This window comes from Sander lucioperca, chromosome 10 (assembly GCF_008315115.2).
Source record: "Sander lucioperca isolate FBNREF2018 chromosome 10, SLUC_FBN_1.2, whole genome shotgun sequence".
NCBI lineage: Eukaryota > Metazoa > Chordata > Actinopteri > Perciformes > Percidae > Sander > Sander lucioperca.
In genome coordinates this window covers 30,764,656-30,785,065 of record NC_050182.1, presented here as the reverse complement: position 1 = coordinate 30,785,065, position 20,410 = coordinate 30,764,656, and the positions used below count along the sequence as shown (strand labels likewise).

General features: G+C 39.7%; 3 protein-coding genes across 7 annotated transcripts in view; 1 reads left to right on the top strand and 2 right to left on the bottom strand.

Moving 5' to 3' along the window:
* Positions 1–787: 787 nt before the first annotated feature.
* Positions 788–3,604, bottom strand: LOC116049245 (CD59 glycoprotein-like). The gene is made up of 3 exons (XM_031298721.2): positions 3,468–3,604; positions 1,498–1,620; positions 788–1,208 (listed from the first exon to the last, which is right to left on the bottom strand). Exons 1-3 carry the CDS (start codon positions 3,514–3,516, stop codon positions 997–999), a joined length of 384 nt encoding a protein of 127 aa, XP_031154581.1. The 5' UTR covers positions 3,517–3,604; the 3' UTR covers positions 788–996.
* Positions 3,605–5,600: 1,996 nt separating this feature from the next.
* LOC116049243 (cleft lip and palate transmembrane protein 1-like protein) lies at positions 5,601–13,295 on the bottom strand. 4 transcript variants are annotated; one of them, XM_031298717.2, is made up of 17 exons: positions 12,725–13,294; positions 12,001–12,092; positions 11,593–11,776; positions 11,338–11,465; positions 10,301–10,379; positions 10,072–10,189; positions 9,838–9,932; positions 9,580–9,664; positions 9,292–9,392; positions 9,142–9,201; positions 8,933–8,983; positions 8,752–8,834; positions 8,425–8,459; positions 7,666–7,721; positions 7,474–7,518; positions 7,179–7,312; positions 5,601–6,944 (listed from the first exon to the last, which is right to left on the bottom strand). In XM_031298717.2, exons 1-17 carry the CDS (start codon positions 12,923–12,925, stop codon positions 6,878–6,880), a joined length of 1,614 nt encoding a protein of 537 aa, XP_031154577.1. In that variant the 5' UTR covers positions 12,926–13,294; the 3' UTR covers positions 5,601–6,877. The 4 variants fall into 4 exon arrangements, 3 of the variants coding, with proteins under 3 accessions (XP_031154577.1, XP_031154578.1, XP_035862538.1); XM_031298718.2 differs by having other exon boundaries at positions 8,425–8,435; XR_004104841.2 differs by lacking the exon at positions 5,601–6,944 and adding an exon at positions 8,571–8,620 and having other exon boundaries at positions 12,725–13,295.
* Positions 13,296–13,367: 72 nt separating this feature from the next.
* Positions 13,368–20,410, top strand: part of mrs2 (magnesium transporter MRS2) — an 11,991-nt gene continuing 4,948 nt past the window's right edge. For both annotated transcript variants that reach the window (XR_004898635.1, XM_031298719.2), the window contains exons 1-7: positions 13,368–14,678; positions 15,807–15,865; positions 16,158–16,194; positions 16,410–16,522; positions 18,271–18,432; positions 18,588–18,718; positions 19,248–19,364. Coding sequence is in view for 1 of the 2 variants with exons in the window: in XM_031298719.2 (XP_031154579.1) it covers positions 14,294–14,678; positions 15,807–15,865; positions 16,158–16,194; positions 16,410–16,522; positions 18,271–18,432; positions 18,588–18,718; positions 19,248–19,364 (1,004 nt within the window). In the remaining variant the exon portion in view is untranslated. The remainder of the gene's footprint in view (positions 14,679–15,806; positions 15,866–16,157; positions 16,195–16,409; positions 16,523–18,270; positions 18,433–18,587; positions 18,719–19,247; positions 19,365–20,410) is intronic.

The following is a 20,410-nucleotide window of genomic DNA, read 5'->3' as shown; positions in this document are numbered from 1 at the left end:
CAATAGGAACGCTCTCTCTTTCTAAAATGACCTGAACAACGGCAAAAATAAATGACCTACCACAGCTTTAATGTTGGCGTGGGGGAGGCTCCCTGCTGTGATACATTTTGTATTTAAATTACAATTTCTTTTCAATAAACACTACATTTAAGTTCTACAGTTACTCTCCTATCAAGTACCTTCACTTGTCTTCAAACCATCAACTTCAAAGAGACAGATTTGAATCCACTATATAAGTTTTCCTGGTTTCAAAGTCTCAATGTTGTATCTGGAATAGAAAGTATTTGAAGTCTCTAAGCCAAAAAATGAGAGTTCAGTGATTTTGGTCGTCCCCTGATTGTGTCAACCATAGATATAAAACAGTAGATGTGACATGACATCATCTTACCTGGGTACTGTTTACAATTGCCACCTATGGGCAGCTTTACTATCAGCTGTGCAGCACCTATTGCTTTACCAAAAGGACCAAAGTGACTAGGGAGGCTGGCGTCACTTTCCACTCTTTTATATCTATGGTGTCACACCCTTCCCACAACAATTCAACAAATTGACAAATGTAAATGTGTATATAGGCAGTTTATATTATGATACATTTAGACCCTCTAAAGTTGTTTTAGGCTGTAGTTTGGACAACCATTAAAATAATCAAGCATAGTACAGCAGGAATTGAATAGTATTTAAGAACCTAAGATTTTAAAGGAAATACAAGTCCAAGAACAGTGCTGAAAAACCTCCATTCAGTGAGAGTCAAAGCCATAATGTATTATCTGTGAGGGCATTTTTAACATAACATAACAATCAGCATTCACATATAACAGCCACAGGAAGGTCAGCGTCCTGTTAATATTTTAATCTCATACTTGTGTATAAAATAGTATTAATACTCTGTGTCTCCAACAGAATTACAGAGCAAAACAGTCTTTACATGATACAATATCTTACATAATATTACAGTTGAGTTACATTTAGAGACAGCGTTAGTATATCTCACTGACCTCAGTGTGACAGCAGTAATAATACACCTACAGTCAAAAGCAGCAGTGTTGTGTGTATGTGAACAGACTCTGCTCCACTGAAGTTACACAAGTTAAAGCTGTTGCAGCAGTTCACGATGTTTCCGTTTCCGTTTGAGTCGACTGAGGCGGCTGCGGCAGCTCCATTGCATGTGGCCTTACTGGCACACGACTTCACTATGGCTTTCTCAGAGCCTGAGCAACACACACACACACACACACACACACACACACACAGAGAGAGGCAGCAGGGTATTGGAGTGAGTTATTTTGGACTGAAATCCTATGTTTCCCCACATTTAAAGGCTGCACAGTGCCTTAGTCATTACCAAAGCCGTACTGACTCGCCAATAATACGATACCTGCTTTAGAGATGCATATATATTCAATAAGACATCTTATATAAATACTTGATCCCAAAAATCTGCAGTTCTTTACCATGGTTGACCAGAGATATGACCTGATATTGTGTTTTCATTGTTACCTAAAATGTCGATGGCGGTCATGCACGTGTCCAGTGGCGGCTGACATGTCTGAGTGTTGTTGTTACTGTTGCATTTTTCATTGGTGGGAGATGAACTGCACACGTAGCAATCCAATGACAGCACTTCAGACAAAAACAGAGAAACATGATTTAAAGTTAGATAAAAAAAAATATGAGATCAATTGCAAGGCATTAAAAGCTGTTTATCTGTTTTTTGCCCCCAACGGCTCCTCCTAACCATAACCAGTGCCTAATCCTAGTGCCTTCCAGGCAGCGCTGCCTGGAAGGCACTAGGATTAGGCACTGGTTATGGTTAGGTTTGGGTTAAGGTTAGGGTTAGGTGCCTTGAAGGCAGCGGTCGCAGCGCTGCCTGGAAGGAGCAGTTGGGGGCAAAAAACACCATCGAGCTTAAAAGCCAGTACATGATTTAAATTACGTTTTTAAATCCATTGATATAAGTTCTGTGAAGGCCTAAGCCAAAAGAAACCGTATTGACGTTTTAATATCAAGTTGATCTTTTGCTATGGTTGCTTATTGATGGTTACTGTAGGTTCATATCCCTACACCTGATTATAGGAGGGGTCAGGGGAAGGGTCTTTCCTCATTTATTTATTCACTCAGTCACTCGTCATGATGTTTTGTTTTAGATTTTTCAGAGAATGTGAGAATCCTAATGAAGTTAGAAGTAAGCTCTGAGTTGCCTGGGTCTGCTCGAGAACATATTTTGGGAATTGGTATTAAAATCATAAGAGAGTAGAACAGAATTAACTTGACTGGAATGGGATCTGATAGTCTATGTAGTCTTTGTGACAGGAATGCATTCTGAGAATGACACACAAAAGATGAATACAGGGTTGTTCCTTCTCCAACAGTGCAAGCATAGGGAGTCAAAATGATTAAAGCCCAAAATCAAAATGCTAAATATATGACAGACTGGGACTTATTCGATATTTTCAGTCTTGACTATAGAAGAAGAAACTTCTCGAACTACAGAAGTATTTATGTACACAAAAAATCCACCAAACAAGAAAGACAGCTGCTCCCAGACGGCATTGTCCAAACTTGTCAGGCTTCTTTAATTGTAAAACGTTTTAAAAAGGAGGCTACATACTGTTCCTCTCATTCAGGTTATTCTGCTCTCATGTCACATAACATATGCACATCTATAAACCCAAAGGCAGAAACTAGACATATTAGGCTATTATTAGAACATTTTTTATTTCTGTATTGCCCACAGTTACCAAATCTGAAATTACACTTTTATGTTAGTTACATATTTCCAGTCCTGCTACAGCCACTGAAAGACATGGTAAGGATCCCTAACCATCTGACACAATTTAATTTTTAATCAGTTATTAATAACAAAAAATAAAGAAAGATCAGTATTCATTTTTCCTCAGCAACACAGACACCCTGATAATAAACCCCCTCTTATCTCATCTTATGTTCATTCTTTGACTATTTTGGATAAATCTGTCATATTCTGTTCATTTACTCTTACTAATTACTATTAGCTATTCTGTACAATCAAAGCAGGTCTGTATATACCTTTAAGAACAATTGTGTGCGAAAGTCTTTAAATTGCCACCTGAAAAACAACAAATTAACTTTGAACTATAGTCAGTTTGACTATACACAATCCAAGTTTTGTCTTTCTTTCTGTCTCTTTGATCGCAACTAAATCAGACTGACTTTTTCAGGAAGGATAAAGTGATTTTAGATCTGTTCTCTGATGTTTTTAGCAGCCCTTAAACTGAAGCCCTCCCTGGTTCCCCTATAAGATGTATACATACTGGCTCAGAGCTAAAACTCTGGTGTCCTATTACCACCCTCACCTTACCTGCCTATAAAGGCCACAAGTAAGTTTGGTGATGAGAAAAGCCGTTGTAATTGATCATTTGTTCCTGATCTTAACTTAAAAGGCATCCTGGTTAAATTCAGTTTGAGGAGTCTGAAGTTCACTTACATACCTGGAGAGACGAGGAGGGAGAGGAGCACGAGTCCAAGCAGCATCTTCATGACGGGTGTTGAGTGTCTGTTCAACTGAACCTGAACCTCTGCTGTCCGCTGTCAAACCATGTGTGTGTGAGCGTGCGTGTGCGTGCGCGCGTGTGTGTGTGTGTGCGTATGCCTGCTCACGTATAGTTTCTATTGTTTGCACCTCATCACAGCAGTTCCACCCACATCATCATCCACCATCATGGCACTTAAAGCATCTCATAAATGTCTCGGTGCGTGTCAGGACATTCCTAGATCTTGCTATGGTTTCACAGATACTTGTCCTTTATTTATCTGCTGCCAATCACGGGCACAATGTGGTTCATTGACTTAAGCTGCCATTCACTGAAACGTAACTGACATAAATGAAAAGTTATGTCATGACTTTTAGTTATGTTCAGCTCAACCTGTGCTGCAGGGCTCCTTTAAGGGTTGTTGACTTGTCTTTAGTCAAGAGGGAACTCCCATTTCTATTTAACAACATACATACATGTAGTAGGAGAGAGTACAGACGTATAAAAAAACAGGAGTGATACATTATTAAAGTGGCTATAATTAATATTTGTTACAGATATACATGACAATGTGAAAGTTGTTACTAGTTATTATGAACCTACAGAGAAAGATCACCTGGATCTGCAGCTCCCCTCGGTTTCAGCTCATTAGCTGTCTGGCCCGCAACTTTACTGTTTTGGTTCACTCTTACTGCTCTCATAGAGAGCCTGCAGCATGGGTACTTATGTCATGGTAACTTGGTTTCATCCATATCCATAAAACTCACCAACACGCTACTAAAGTCATGTTTTCAACTTTCTAGTTGTACTCTGCTGTCCAAAAATGTGTAACTCATTCAGTCCTCTGTCCTCCTGCTGTTATTACAGACATGTCTGAGCTAGCTGCGACCCCTGCACTCGCTCATGTAAGTGCCTCACCTGTTGACCTATGTTGTTTAGCCCACGAACATCTAGGTCTTATGGTAAATGGTGTTTGTTAGGCCACTAGAAAACATAAATCTAAGTTGGTGGAGACCAAAAACAGTGCAAAAAGACAGTGTACATCGGACTCAAATTCATCAGGTGGGCATAAACATGACTCCAGATTAAAGCTTGCTCTGAAACTGGTGATATAGCAACTTGTTTCCGCTGCCTTAAAGTGGCCAAAAGAATCTGTTATTGCAGGTTTGAAAATATACAAAAACAAGTTACATTGTTTGCTGAAATTATCCTGCAGCATATTAGCCAGTGACGCAATGTTCCAGATATGAAGGTGTGCTTTCATTGAAATCAAATGTTTATTAAAGCCACATCCCTCATTTCGTTCTTACCACAACCTTCCACTGGCTCCTGAAAACATTGCAGCACTTTTCAGTTCAAAATAAATTAGATCTTGCTACTTTGCTACGGTAGCGCTCACGTCATCCTCTTATCTGTCATAGTACAGCTGTCCAGTGTTAACAGAGGAATGCACCAGTACACACCCAGCACACACCTAACACATTTTCTTTAGGATTCTGTCCTTACATCTGAATCTTTCCTCATTTCCTCCTTATGTAATTACACACACACACACACACACACACACAAAATGCATGTAATAAACATCCTTAACAAAAACTAGTCAAGCAATTACCATAACTACCAGTCTGCTCTCTGTGTTGATTTTTCTCCTGATTGCACGTGTTGATAACACCGGCACGCACACATCAATCCGTACACAGAGACAGTGATTTGTTTTTCTTCCAATTTGCATAACTTTCTATAAGCCAGTTACATTTTAGTTTTATTTCATATTAATAAATAAAAAATTGCAAGCAGGTTGCATTGCCAAAACAAATACAAATAAAATAATTTGAAGTTTGAAAATCATTCTCCAGCTCAAACAGTTCAGTCAGCAAAGAAGCAGAAATTAGTGCAGCGATCAGTGTTACAGAAACGCAACAAACAGCTTGATAGTTAATTTACAGTGCTGTGTTTATGCCTACTGTAGACAAAAGTTTCTCCTACTATGTGATGCGTTTGCGTGCTGAGTGAAAGGAAACACACTGATACTTAAATTAAGCAGCTATACAGTATGTTGTAAGTCAAAATGCATTGCAGGGATTTTAGAGACACATGCCATCAGGATATTTGCAGTAAGTGGTCAACTTGCTGACATTAGTGTAGTCTCTTTTTATATGTTAACATTGAAAAGTCAATCTTTATAAAATAACTGTACAGTACACTGACAGTGAAACTAACTTATCTATGTAATACATGAACATTAAGGATGACAAAATACAAATAAATACTTTATCTAATGATATTCTAGATATACAAGACTAACATTAAATCTACACAACAGGTAGCATGTCTGATGTGTTACCTGCAATACAACCTTATCAGACTAACGCCAAAGCACCTTCAACACAAGTCATTCATTTATTTTCCTAAACTGGATGAAGAGTAAAAAGTGCTTTTTGTGGCCGGTCTGATCTTCCCATTACTGCCATGTTGCTTATCTGCAACCCTGCAGGACCCACATGTACGTCTATCATTACACCCTTGTGTTGCAAAGCCATGCAATATTCAAACCACAGGACACTATTTCAAATTCTATTCAGGATCACAAAAGAATAGTTTCCACAAAAAACAAATATGTTGCACTGAGTTTGGGTAATTGTGCAGAATAATTTTCATTCGATGTAATGGTGCAACCATAAAAATGACGCTGTCTTATCTGGGATTTTTTAGTTTATACAAGTGTAAAGCTTAATACAGCATTATATGCTGTCCCAGCTTTAATTAGGTGCTGGAACAAGCACACAGTCCAGAATATACTGTATGTGTATAAATCTGTACAAACAAACAAGTCAATTTTAAAGGAAGAATTATGGTCGAGTTTTTCAGACATATGAAAGTCAAGTTGAGTCATAAAGTTCAAGTCTATAGTTGCAGCAGATGGTTATTGATTCATGATTATGTAATGGGGTTGAAGGCTACATCCCTTACATTATACCAGGAAACACCTTCTGTAACCGCCTGTATGCGTGCATAAAGAACAGAATCGAGCAAACGCACATAACGACTGGTCATATCATGCCGTCAATATTCTTCTGCCTAACGTGCAGCAGAGAGTGTCTGTAGATGAATAAGTTCAATCACTGGAGCAGTAAAGGGGGAAGCTTCACCGATGTTGAGCAAAAAGCGGCAGCTGCACCATCAGTGTACAGTAGTGAAGAGTCAGAGGCAGGACAGCTCATCTTGGATCAGTTTGAAGCTGCTGTGGCACACATGGCCCAGTGTCCTGCCTGAGCCTCCATTTCACATCTTCGATGATGTTTTAAGAAGGAGTTTTTGTTTGTTTGTGCACTGGAAAAAAGGAAGGAGAGGAATTTGTGTTGTCCTCATTGAGTCTTTAGTTTCTTGCTGTGGGGCCCGGACTCTCGCCTCCTGGCCCTGTGGGCGAAACGCCTGGTGGAGATATGAGATGAAAGCAGGGTTATATCGCACACTAATCCAGACAAAAGTCAATTAGGTGCATAGGGAATAGAAAACTGCTGGATATACTGAAAACATTGACAAACATGACATGAATTTTACTTGACACAAGTATGCTACTCAGATCCATTGTGTCTAAATGTATGCAAGTGTTTTGTTAAGTGTTAGTGTGTATGTTTTGTAGTATTGTGTGTGGAGTGTCCTAACCTTCGCTGGTAGAGGTAGAGGAAGAAGAGGATCTCATCTCTGAAGCAGGAAAGTTGATGAGAGGAGGAGAATGATCCAGAAGAGGAGAACAATGAGGCAAAGGAACACAGGTCTGAGATCAGGGTGTTCACTCCCTGGTGGAGAGAGAGAGAGAGAGAGAGAGAGAATAATAATGAACTCATCAATGACTATCTCCGAGCAAAAGCTGTCTGTAATTAAAACTCTGAGTTCATGGTCAAATAGATGAGGATAAACAACATTAATACAAAGTTTCCAGAAAAAATTTCACGCTCACTCTGTACATCAACACTGTCCCCTGCAGGTGGCTCACAGACTTCAACTGATTCAGGGAGAGGAGGGGAAGAAACACAAAGAGACAGCAGAGTAGACAGTTTGCACAGTAATTTACAATATTCAAGTTATTTCATTTCACTCAGCACTATAATCAGATAAGTTGGCAATTAATACACTGATAGACAGGACAGACCTTATGGTTGATGAAGAGCTGTGGGGCCATAGACAGGAAGCCAAAGGCATACACTCCTGAGAGGAGAAGGAGAGGTAAAGTGTCAATGCAGCACATTAGTGGTTATTATACAAGTAAAGGCATCAGCTTTAAATGTCCTATATTGTAAAAAGTGAGATTTTCATGTATTTGTATTATAAAGCAGGTTGAGATGCTATATTACTGTGAAATGATCGAAACGCTAAATCCACAAAGAAGTGCACACAGCCGTATTCAGAAACTGTGCCTTTAAAACGACCCGTCTGGACTTCCGTACGGTTGTGATGTCACATCTATATCATATATAGGTAGAAAGTGCCGCTGCAGTGCCATTACAGTCATTTCCCGGCTGCAATGACGGGGCAGAGACTCTGAGAATGCAGATGCGGAAGACCAGGAAATGCTGACCAATCAGAGCATTCTGGGCTTTTTCGGGAGAGGGGCTTAAAGAGACAGGCGCCAAAACGGAGTGTTTCAGGCAGAGGGTAAATACAGGTTTATTAAGACAGACGGTGTGAGAAAAATGTGTTTTTGAACATTAAAGCATGAAAACATCTTCTAGTAACAATTCAAAATACAAGTATGGACCTAAAAATTAGCATACTATGGGACCTTTAATTCATGAGGAAAACTGACAAGAATTCAATGAAGTATATTGAAAAACTGTGCTGTAAACAAATGAACTAATGAATCATACAGATGAGCTTGTTTCACTGAGACAAATGATGGAAGTCAACTCACCAGTCACCAGGCTGTTGACCAACCAGGAATAGTAACTGTCAACATAATGCAATTTAATGTTAATCTAATGTAGTGGCTGCTACGTCTGTGTACATAATGCCAAGTATATTAGAACATATATAAAAAAAAACAAAAAAACATCTTACTTTTATTCAAGAAATATTCAGGTCTGATTTGAATCTGACTGCTTAAAACACTTCAGTATAGTAGGTGGAGAGGAACCAAGATGTAACCAGGAAAGAGTTTGTATTGAAATGTTACAAGTAGACTGCACAAATGAGTGTGTGACATTTGGTTGCGAGATGAAAGCTGTGTGGCCAAGCTCACCTCTTTTGGCGTAAGTAGGCCAGTGAGAAAATAGCTCCACTGATACACAGAGGATAGACCAAGTAGGACAAGTATCTGGACGCCTGGAGAAGAAAATCACACAAAATATTCAAATTACACAAAGCTGGAGGCAGAGTTTAAAATCAGAGCTCTAACATATGAGAAAAAGATAAAATCATACCTGTGTGTCATACTCCACTGTCTTTCTTTCTTCTTCATCCGTCTTATTTACCTGCACAGTAAGAGAGGAGGCAGGCTTAGGTTAGAAAGAAATGTATTGATTATCTGCATCAGGGCTGGAAGCAAAAGTTAAGTTATTTACACCACAACACATTACATCACTTAACACATCTACTGTGAATGGATGGTTAAATGGCACCATATACTCACATGGAGCTTGGAGCTTTTCCATTGAAGAGGGATCTTAAACACTTTAAACACCTTCCATACCTGGCGGGACGACAGGTAAGTAGGTTAAAACTGTCTGTTAAGGTCTTTATTTTACCTTTTATGTTGGAGGAGGCCGATTGTACTAAATACCTCAACACATGCTCCCAATCCAACAGGAAGCAGCACCAGTAGACTGGTCTCTTCAAGCAGATGGAGGAAAATCAGCAAAGTGCTGAGACTACGCCACAGAACTACAAACAGAGAGGGAAGAGACCAACATTTTCCAGGCACTGCTTTACTGTGTGGTACCTCATTTACAGCAAAACTATCATTTAACGTTGTTCATAATTGTCGGTAAGCCCTGCTCCTACATTGACTACAAATGCTGCCTGTGCAAAAAAGCTTTTGCAAACTTGTTTAATTTAATGATTTTCTTACCTGACTTCCTGGACATTCCCGCCATACTCTTCTTTTTTCTCCATGAGCTGAAGTCATTTTTAAGAGCCAAGAATTCACAGATAAGCTGTTGAAAACCCCAGATGTGGAGAAGAAACATATTGTTAACTTAAAAATGCGTCATTTGCAATACGCCTGAGTTGCCATGTGACCTTATGACACATTATGTTACATAGAGAGACGGATCAATCAGGTGGATTCTAATGTGTACGGTATAGTGTTGTTATGGTGTAATCTTACTTGCAGAGCTGTGATGAGTGCAGTCAACACTAACAGGTAGAGGTTGGAGCCCACCAAAGTTTCTTTTATCTCATCTATGTTCTCCTCTGTGAAGCCTAGGTAAACACCAAGACGCAGTATCAAAGGATTCCATTTAGTTCAGTCTCCTGACTATGTGATACACAAAAAAACAAAAACAAAGGCTGAAATGTGTACATGGGTTATTATTACATAGCTGTAATTTTATAAGCTCACCAAACTGTCGCAGGGAATAAACCACGTCCTGTAGATGCACCCAGAACCTGAACCCCCTTAAAGAGATTCCCTCGTAGGACACAGTCAGAGGCAGCTGGACAGTGCTGCTGCTGATCTCCTATTAAATGTATGGATAGATACACGTAAGGTCATTTCATTCAAACCCCAGTATTTATTAGACAAGGTTTTATTAAGTGTCTGTTAAACTTTGTGTGTAAAGTCATCCTACCAGGAGGTCTCTGACTCTGAAGCTGAGCTCGTTAACCAGCAGCAGAGGGAGGTAGATCATCTGTCGGCCATCCTGAGAGCTAGAAACAGGAACACAGTTCAACCTAAACACACACGTTGGCCTGGGGCAAATTCCTTATTTACAGATGGGTGGAGTTGCAAAAAAAAATAAAAAATACAAAAAGAGTATGAACGAATATATACACACACATGCATTTAAATTGTTTACTCAGCGACAGTATTTGTATTTGCTTAACTATATAGATTTGCCTAACCATTGAAAAACAGTCAATAGTGGATATTGCTTTATTTGAAGGGCTTGTAAGAAAAGGGTGGGAGCCATATATATCCATCCATCCATCCATCTTCGTCCGCTTATCCGGTCTCGGGTCGCGGGGGTAGCAGCTCCAGCAGGGGACCCCAAACTTCCCTTTCCCGAGCCACATTAACTAGCTCCGACTGGGGGATCCCGAGGCGTTCCCAGGCCAGGTTGGAGATATAATCCCTCCACCTAGTCCTGGGTCTTCCCCGAGGCCTCCTCCCAGCTGGACGTGCCTGGAACACCTCCCTAGGGAGGCGCCCAGGGGGCATCCTTACCAGATGCCCGAACCACCTCAACTGGCTCCTTTCGACGCAAAGGAGCAGCGGCTCTACTCCGAGCTCCTCACGGATAACTGAGCTTCTCACCCTATCTCTAAGGGAGACGCCAGCCACCCTCCTGAGGAAACCCATTTCGGCCGCTTGTACCCTGGATCTCGTTCTTTCGGTCATGACCCAACCTTCATGACCATAGGTGAGGGTAGGAACCATATATATATATATATGTGTGTATATATATATATATATATATATATATATATATATATATATATATATATATATATATATATATAGTATATGACATATTGTGGACATGGATGCTTTAAGATGATCACTGGCTGAAAGCATTCCTCACTCAAGTGCTGGCGTTTACTGATGAGTCAGCAGCACTCTGACTGATCACATGACTTTGACCTCCAAAGCATCTTGTTGACTTACACTCTCATGTAGCGCCGCACATCACTAGGAAGCCCCGCCTTGTTGAAGGTGAAGTCCTCTGACATCATAGTGATTGACAGGTGAGGCCTCCAATGGGATACAGGATTCTCTGATCTGGGACTCGGCCTCTAATGGAGCCACACAAATAACTTTATTTGCAGCAAGGCAGCATGTTTAACATTGCTGTAAAGGTGACACTGTGGCTGAAATATGATAGGACTATGACAGAAATGGAATTACATTTGTACATGTTACCTTCTGCATGTCTCTCTGCCCCTCTGTGTGCGTGTGTGTGGGTGTGATGTAGGTGGTGAGCTGAGCTGCATAGTGAACTTCTCTGCCGTCGTCCAGAGGTGAAACACCGGCTTTGTGAACGTACACGACTGCATACAGAGTGCCATTAGCCCGAGTCTGCTCTGGCAGAGAGATATTCACCTGCCTACAGGGAAAGAGAGAGAGAGGTATAAGTGTGACAGTAAGTTCAAAACAGCCAGCCTGACAGAGATGGACAAATAAGCTTTTCTCTCTAATTTAAATAAACTATGTAAAACAACATTTCATGCCATGGATGTATAGTTTCTACTGTTCCTCTTGTGGTAGGTAATAAGCAGCGAGTCTTGTCTTTAATATTTGCGTGCAGATGTATCAACATGTCAAACCCACCTCTCAAATGTAGAGTGTGGGTCAAATGGGTCTATTTTTACAGCAAGGTGCAGTTGGCTGTTGTCTGGCATGAGGCAGGTGAAGACACTTAGCTGGATAAAACAAAAGAGAAGAAGAGACAAGATTCAAAGCAGTCCATTTTAGAAAAAGCTTTGAGTGCAAAATGAGATGCAACTGCAGAAATGAAAATTGGGAACAAAACAAAACAGAAAAAACTGTCTATGTTTCAAATATGTGTACATTATGTTTATTTTAATGATTAAACTGGCCGCCACCAAAAACTAAACTTACTACACAACAAATGCATTTTATGAAGAGACTGTTATGATACAGTGCAGTATTATACCAAAGCTCAGATTCACCATCATGTTCAGGATAATAAATCTGTGTGGATTTCCTCCATTACGTAAATCACCAAAACAATGTTTCAGCCTGACAAACACATCAACTCTCTATAAAATAAAAAGCCTACTGATTTCATCTGAAAAAAAAAAAAAACTAATGGCAGAAACAACTAATTATTTGCCAAGGGCTTTATGCTAAACAGTGCTGGCTAATAACATGATGAAAAGGCAGGGGCAGTCAGTGTAGTTATTCTCAACTCAATGCCCATGCACTAGGCTAGTGTCTTGAGCTGGATCTCACAGAAATGGAGTTTTTGGTATCCCTAATTTGTCCGTTTGTTGTGAGGAGTAAGAAATAAGAAACAGAGGCCTGCTATAACCTGTAGTCTGGGTCTTGCTGTCAGGTAGGAGGTGATGCAGTACTCTCCTGTGCTTCCATCGCAGGGTTTAGTGTTGAGGAAGCCGTACAGCAGCCAGGCGGTGTGGAGCATATAAACCACAAAGACCCCGAGCAGCAGCTTAGCCATGGAGCTCTTCTTCGCGCTGCTGTCCGCGGGCTGGGACTGACACGATGGGAACATGGCAACTGTTAATGCAGATTACCAACGCCGGAAAAAAAAATACAAATAAAAAAAATGGACGAGGTCCGTTTTGAGGACGGAGCTGTTTGTAATCGGATACAGCGTCAACACAATAAAATCTCCACGCTTCCTCCCTGTCACAGCATCCTTCCGGTTGTCTGCATCCAGTGGAAAGATGCTGATGCTGACAAACACCTCAGCGGCTGCGGCTGCGCCGTCTTTTACCAATTCTGTGTCCACATCTCGCGATGCCAGAGCAATGAGCCCACACTATAGTTTGTTCCGGGTGCCACACAAGCCAGAAATATTGATAAGCACGCAAATAATATCCACAGCTTGGCACGTGTCTGATGATGGGCAGTGTTTGAGAGGAACAACTTTTATTTGCCTTTTATTTTATTTGCTAAGAGTCAGAACCAGACAGGTCGCTGTGGCAACGCCTGTGGCCAGGGAGGACCACAGAGGTCATGTCCTATAGCCTAGGTTTAGAAATTTAGGATTATTATTTTGGCTGATTCCAGTATTTTCAATGTGCCTTTATTTAAATGTAGGCCAACAAAATGGATAAAGGATCTGTATGTATCCATCGGAATATTATTCCTGGCAAGCGGAGAGGGCTTTGAGACACCATTAATAGACCTTTATGGGAGATGAATGGTAGGCTAGCTAATCCTTTCATGATAATGTCTTATAATGCTTCCTGGAAATAACTAGGCTATATAAGTTGTATTATTGGGAAATCGAGACAACGTTTGATTGTTGTATTGTATATGGTTTTGACTCATGACCTCCGTAATTTGTTAAAAACCTGGCTACCGCTCCAATATCCCACTTGTGTTGGTCAACTTCTGTAGCTAGTCCAAGTGGTTGACTTTCTCAGAGACGATCTTTGGCAGCCGGTCCTTGTCACCGCGGTGCATTATGGTCCTATACAAGAGGACTCTTGCTGTCTGTCCTCTTGTTTGCTAGTTGCTTCCATCCTGCTAACTTACACAACAGTGTTTTGGGACTAAAATAGAGCCTACTGTGTTGGTTGAGGAAAGTCTGTAGTTAGCGGCAGGTAACTGACCTGTGTTACTTGTGTCTTCGTTTACTGTCACAAATTTTAAATGGATAATTAACTTAGAACACGGGCTATTCCTGATAGTAGCAGTTGAGATAACTTGTAACATGTTAGCATTACTAACATGCAGAGCTGCACAGCACTCTTGAAAACACTGTGAAGAAAGTTAGCTAAGACAACATGCAGTATGACTAGCAGTACTGGAGGCTACGTTAACCAATATTTTATCACCACTTTAATCTTTTTACGACACATTGCATTCCCTTCTTTCCTTCCTTTTCTCCCCCACCGTTCCCTGCGGTTGTATGTTGTATGATCTCCTTGCTGCAGTGGAGATGAAACTACACAGTGTGCTGCTGATTGGCTATATGAACTGCACTAGGATGTATCTGCCATTCGGTGGGAACTTTTATCCAAAGCGCCTTTTTAGTAATGTTAGTTCTTTTTCCTCAAGAATGGGTGGGACTCAAACCCGTATCCTTTGTGGTGCTCGTACAGTACTCTACCCACTGAAGTACACTGTGCCACTTGGAAACAGAGAACTGGGATTGTACCGCAGGTGTTACAGTGGTGTTGGTTCAAATGCACTCTGCAGTCAAACACTGCCGTTGTCCAGATGTCAACCCAGAAGATCTCAGTCTGCTGCGGTGAGAAAGGAGAACCTGCTACAAGGAGGTGCAACATGGCCTGGTAAGATAGTATGCATACTGACAACAGGTGATTTGATCTGTTTCCACAGCAGAATTCATATTTGTGACGTGTATGCTGCTATTACATTGTAATACTATACTTTTGGCTTTGTCTTTGGTAGATAACTACACCATTTGGTCCTGTTTGCAGCATTTGGTATATTTTTCACATTTAAATACATGACTATATTATAGCCTGTCTGATACATTGATTTACAGGCCAAATGTTTGTTTTATATATTGGTATTAGCATATGTGTCTGTGGTTGAGTAACAAGAATTAGCTGTAGAGTAGAGCTGAGCAATATATCGATATTGATATCGTGATATGAGACTAGATATCATTATCATATCAGATTTTGGATATCGTAATATCGTAATATGGCATAAGTGTTGTCTTTTCCTGGTTTTAAAGGCTACATTACAGTAAAGTTATGTCATTTTCTGAACCTACCAGACTGTTGTAACTGTTCTATTATTTGCCTTTATCCACTTAGTCATTATATCCACATTACTGATGATTATTTATAAAAAATCTCATTGTGTAAATATTTTGTTAAAGCACCAATAATCAACACTACAATATTGTTGCGGTATCGATATCGAGGTATTTGGTCAAAGATATCGTGATATTTAATTTTCTCCATATTGCCCAGCCCTACTGTAGAGAGATGCCAATATGTTAGTGGTAATCTAGAAACTGCTTATTCATTACATAGTTGTCCAACAGACAACACGGACAAGTTTATTCTTCCACTGTACAGTGTCCCCTTTTAGGGCAAGGCAGCTTTATTTATATATCACATTTCAGCTACAAGGCAATCAAAGTGCTTTACTTAAACATATTAAATAGCAGTCTAAACAGTTATAACAGTTAATAATTTAAAAAACAGCTAAAATAGAATAAGACAGATATGAAATACAAGAATAAAAGTTACAGTGCAGTGTAAGAAATGAACAATTAAGAAAGGCAGCATCAAACAGGAAAGTAGTAAAGTAAGTACACATCTTGTCACAACTCTTTTATTACTAAAACATGTTTTTTAGCGTTATGTATTAATGTAAAAAAGAAAGAAATATCAGTGACATATTTCTATCTGATTTTTGTAAACTGTTTTTTCTTTGAACAGTGTCATTTATCCGCCACAGAGTGACAGACGTTTCCAGTGTGCCTCCAGCTTTTGTAGTGGTAAGAGAGGCAGGGCAGTCAGCCCAAAACATTTCCGATGTTACTGAACAGTAGTTACTAATATTAGGTCAAATGCACTTAAAGACAAGATTCTTTTGGAGAAACTGATGCAGCCTTTTGGATTTTACAGCTTTTGTCTGCAGGATTTACCCTGATTCCCCACATTAATCAAACATTTACCAATCTGCTGTCATACCTTTTTAGTTATTGAAATACATTAAAACTGGTGTTAGTTTGAATAACTGTGATTGCTAAAGGTAGTTGATCAGTCACTTGTTTATTTATTTCACAGATGAGTTTCGACCAAGAGGGAAATGTGACATCATTTGGTAAGTGTTGGAAAATAAATCTTATTCACGTTTGATTTACCTGCCTGTCGTTAGCCCCTTCGCTCTGTTACGTTTGTTGCAACGAGAGAATGCTGAAAGCAGTAGAAATGTTACTACCTGTTATGAAGTAAAATATATATATGAAACAGAGAAGTATTCACTCGTGTCTATATTCTAACCCTCTCCTGCCCCGCTTATTCCTTTTTCTCTTACAGAGAAGAAGAAAACGGAGCTTTGCCAGGAGCTAAGTCTTCAGGCCAGAGACCTTCGCTTCCAGCACAGCACCAGCCTCATAGCTCGAAACAACTGCATTATCATACGGATGGAGGTATGCTTTCTTTCTCTCTTTTTTGTCACCATAAGTCTAAGCCAAACCATTGATATTAATAACAGTTCGTCTTTCATGGCCACCATTATGCTAATACTTCTACAGAAAGCTTAAATCGACTTCTCCTGCTGATGCAGACGCCATTACAACTCCATTTGAAACCAGAGGTATTCAGCCTGTTTGTAAATGAGACATAATGCGCCAAGAGGATGACACAGTGCAGTGAAATAATGAAAACCGGAAAAAAATTGTTTTATCTACCTATTTTCTTACAATACAACAAATTAAGGAAAAACACATTAAAACGTGATATCTAGTAAACTAAAACTCAATGCATGAAGCTGATTTGGACCAGTAGTAACATTAAAGACAGGGAAAATTGGACTTGATTGCTGGTTGATCCCATTGACAGTACACGAGGACTTTCCTTAGCCCGCACCACAGTTGACTGTCCTCTAGAGGGCGTGCGGGAGAAGGTGTAGTAAAAGAAGCAAGAGTCATTACTGCTCATCATTTTACAGGTTGCAATATGTGCTCCTAGTTGTGGCATGTTGTACATATATGTTTAATGGGGCACGCTTAAAATAAATATTAATTACATGGGCAAAATAAGACAAATCCTTTTACTTAATTCAATTTTTACACGGTGAAGATGCAGGCGTGGAGTCAGACCTGTTTGTTTATCATTAAATGTTTAAAGCAATTTTGCATGTTTTTGTTAATTAAGGAGTTTAGTATACTATATACTAGAGGTGTGAATCTTCAATGATCTCCCGATTCGATTCGATTACGATTATCATGTCTTCGATTCGATATCACGATGCGTCAAATGCATTTTTCTGTTAAAACCATATAGAATATTTAATTCATAGCTTTTCAAGCTTCAAAAACGAAACATTTTGCAGTGCTCTACTACTAAATAAATTGGATACATAAAACTACAGCACTGAGCACAACACAAAACATAACAGAATATGTAAACAGAAAGGTTGTTAGGCATACATTAAATTGTAAACAGAAATAATCGATTATGGCTCGGCCGATTATCGATGCAGCATCGTCCACGTCCACGATTCGATGCATTGATTATTTGATTAATTTCAACACCTCTACTATATACCTACATATCTCTTTCCTGAAAAATATAGAAGCCATAGAAATTATATTGGTCGGGGGAAAAAAAACAACTGCCACGACTGTTAGAAAGACAAACAAACAGACCTTAAGTACTGAAAACTTTCTGTGCTGTAGCTGCTTCATGGGGCTGTTTACCTCTGCACACACACACTGACAAGCTTCAGGCATATATTGACTGGGTGTGTATGCTGCCTGTGTCCCATGATGCAGAATCCGGCCACTCATCTTGATTGGTTCGGCTGTTTTGAGTATCTAACTGTAGCATGAGAAAACAAACACAGAAGTGTACGTCTGGCGGATCAAAGTTTTTCAGGTCTCTCACCGCAAATATTTACAGATCAGTAGTCCACCATTGGGACTGAAGTAATCCAAATGTAGTTCTGCATACATGGCTGTAAATGAACACACTCGCGTTACCCCGAAATGTCATGCAGATTTAAACAACTTATGAAAAGCCATGCATCAGTTGCTACAAAACATTTAAGTCATTTCAATCTTGAAGTCTTGAAATGAAAAAAATGTTTTTGCATCCAATATCGAGGATCAGAGTACATGTTTCAGCGTTTTCTAAAGAGGCTAACCTCTCCTCTCATCCCTCTGTTTCTCCACAGACTTTGAAAGCTATCGTGACTCCGAAGTCCCTGTTGGTGTTGGATTTTCGTGGGTTTGGATTGGAACGTTGGTTGGTACTGGAACTGGCGCCTCAGATAGCGTCACAGTCACACGCTCTGCCCTTCGAGTTCAGAGCACTGGAGGCCATCCTGCAGCACAAGGTAAGACTGATTAGATAAACAGTGGATGTAAGCATGTTCTAACCTAGATTGAACCTGCATGTAAATTGAGGACATACATGAGGCTCTTTTCCGAGATAAGGTGAAGCAAGCTTGTGCATACTGTATTATGCATCTTCATGTATTTATGTCAATAGGTAAACACTCTACAAGCTCGGCTGAATGATGTTGAACCAGTAATGTTGGACACATTGGAATCCCTGGTGGATCCTAAAATCCTTTCCGTTGATAGAAGTAAACTACATATACTGCTGCAGAACAGCAAGAGGTAAAGCACACAACCACATACATTGTCATAGTTTGTAAATGCTCTTATAAATGAGGGTGATGGCATCAAGATAGCAATGCATTTCTAAATTATGGATATGAGAAAATGGGTCATCATCTCTGGGGCTGAACTGGTTTTCATCAGTCAATCAAAATAGTCCCTCACCTTTGCTGATTACGTTAATTATGCTTCATTAATCACATGTGGCATGCCACAGGTCTTACACTATTATTGTTTGCTTCATGTATGCTATCTTCTTGGTCATAATTTTTTTGGGCACAGCTGTCACTACTTTTATCTCCTCTCAAAAATTCCCTACAGTTTAATATTGAAATCACAGTCATTGGCCCTACGTACGATACTTCTCCAACCCCGTTCAGCTGTTCTTTAACACTATTTTTCATCCTTGGATCTAAGAGCTATGGAGTCAGTTCGGCAGTGTTAGACCTAAACATTTACAGTAAACATTCACATACTTTGTTTTGCCTGTCTCGCTCAGTATCCCTCCTGCCTCTTGTACCTCTAACAGCTTATCAGAGTTGGAGACGGACATTAAAGTCTTTAAAGATACCTTGCTGAAGATTTTGGATGAGGACGAGATCATTGAAGAACTCTGTTTGACCAAGTGGACAGACCCAAGAGTGTTGTAAGTTACACATGCACTCACAGGAATGCTAAAATAAGTTCTCTTCAAAGATCCTTTAGAGTCCCAGTAATTGGCTCTTTATTAATGTCAGAACATATTACAAGTCTTAACTCCCTTAAAGGCCAGAAGGAGGGTATGGAAATCTCAGTCTCCATCTGGTCAAAGATGATTGGGGGTATATACTCATCTTCGATATGTATGAAGCATGCTGTTATGCAGTTTAAAATTTTCCCCCGACTGCACGGGACTAAAGTTACTAGCCCAATTCACACCCAATATACATGTAGATCCTATGTGTGACCGCTGCAGGCAGAACCAAGCCACTTTAATACACGTTTTGAGATTGTCCTAAGTTATCTAATTTTTGGCAATACATATTTGAAATGCTTTCCCAAACTACTGACACATCCTTAGAACCATTAGCCTCCCTTGCTTTATTTGGTGTGGTAACACAAAATCTTACATTAATAAATTAAATCTTCTGTGTTTAGCCACGCCCATGACCAAATGACAAATGTTGATTAGATGGAAAGATTGTAACCCTCCCAACATTTGCACAATGGATAAGGGATATGTAACATTTAATTTATTGGAGAAGATTAGGTATACTATTAGGGAGTCAGCTGACAAGTTTACATTGATATGGCAACTTTTCCTGAGCGGTATTGTGTGGTATATATGCGTTAGGCTCTGATAATCTTATGGTTGAGTATAGTCTTTGGTATGTATGTATGTAACTAGGAGCGGAATTGCAGCATTGGATTGATCCTTCATATGTCTTAACATGACCCCTAATAATTTATCATTTTCAATTTTCAAACAAATGTATTTATTTATTTTGTCTTTAAATGTGATTATTTTGCACTATTTGTATGTTTATGTTTGTTTATTTATTTACTTATTTTCCTTGCATAGTTTAATTTGTATACCCTCTGAATCTGAATGTTATCGTGGGGGTGGGGACGGGGATATTTATCAATCCAAACATGTTTATGCAGTGAGTTGTATAAAGAAAAAATCAGACTCAGCTTTGTTCAAGCAACTAT

Excerpts from the sequence above, each read along its gene's own strand:
- LOC116049245 (XM_031298721.2), bottom strand. The coding sequence starts at position 3,516 with ATGAAGATGCTGCTTGGACTCGTGCTCCTCTCCCTCCTCGTCTCTCCA. Across the intron at positions 1,621-3,467 it reads CTCCCTCCTCGTCTCTCCAG|TGCTGTCATTGGATTGCTAC; the intron begins GTATGTAAGTGA and ends TTTTGTCTGAAG. Across the intron at positions 1,209-1,497 it reads GACCGCCATCGACATTTTAG|GCTCTGAGAAAGCCATAGTG; the intron begins GTAACAATGAAA and ends TGTGTTGCTCAG.
- LOC116049243 (XM_031298717.2), bottom strand. The coding sequence starts at position 12,925 with ATGTTCCCATCGTGTCAGTCCCAGCCCGCGGACAGCAGCGCGAAGAAG. Across the intron at positions 9,202-9,291 it reads GATTGGGAGCATGTGTTGAG|GTATGGAAGGTGTTTAAAGT; the intron begins GTATTTAGTACA and ends TCGTCCCGCCAG. Across the intron at positions 8,835-8,932 it reads CAGTGGAGTATGACACACAG|GCGTCCAGATACTTGTCCTA; the intron begins GTATGATTTTAT and ends TTTCTTCTCCAG.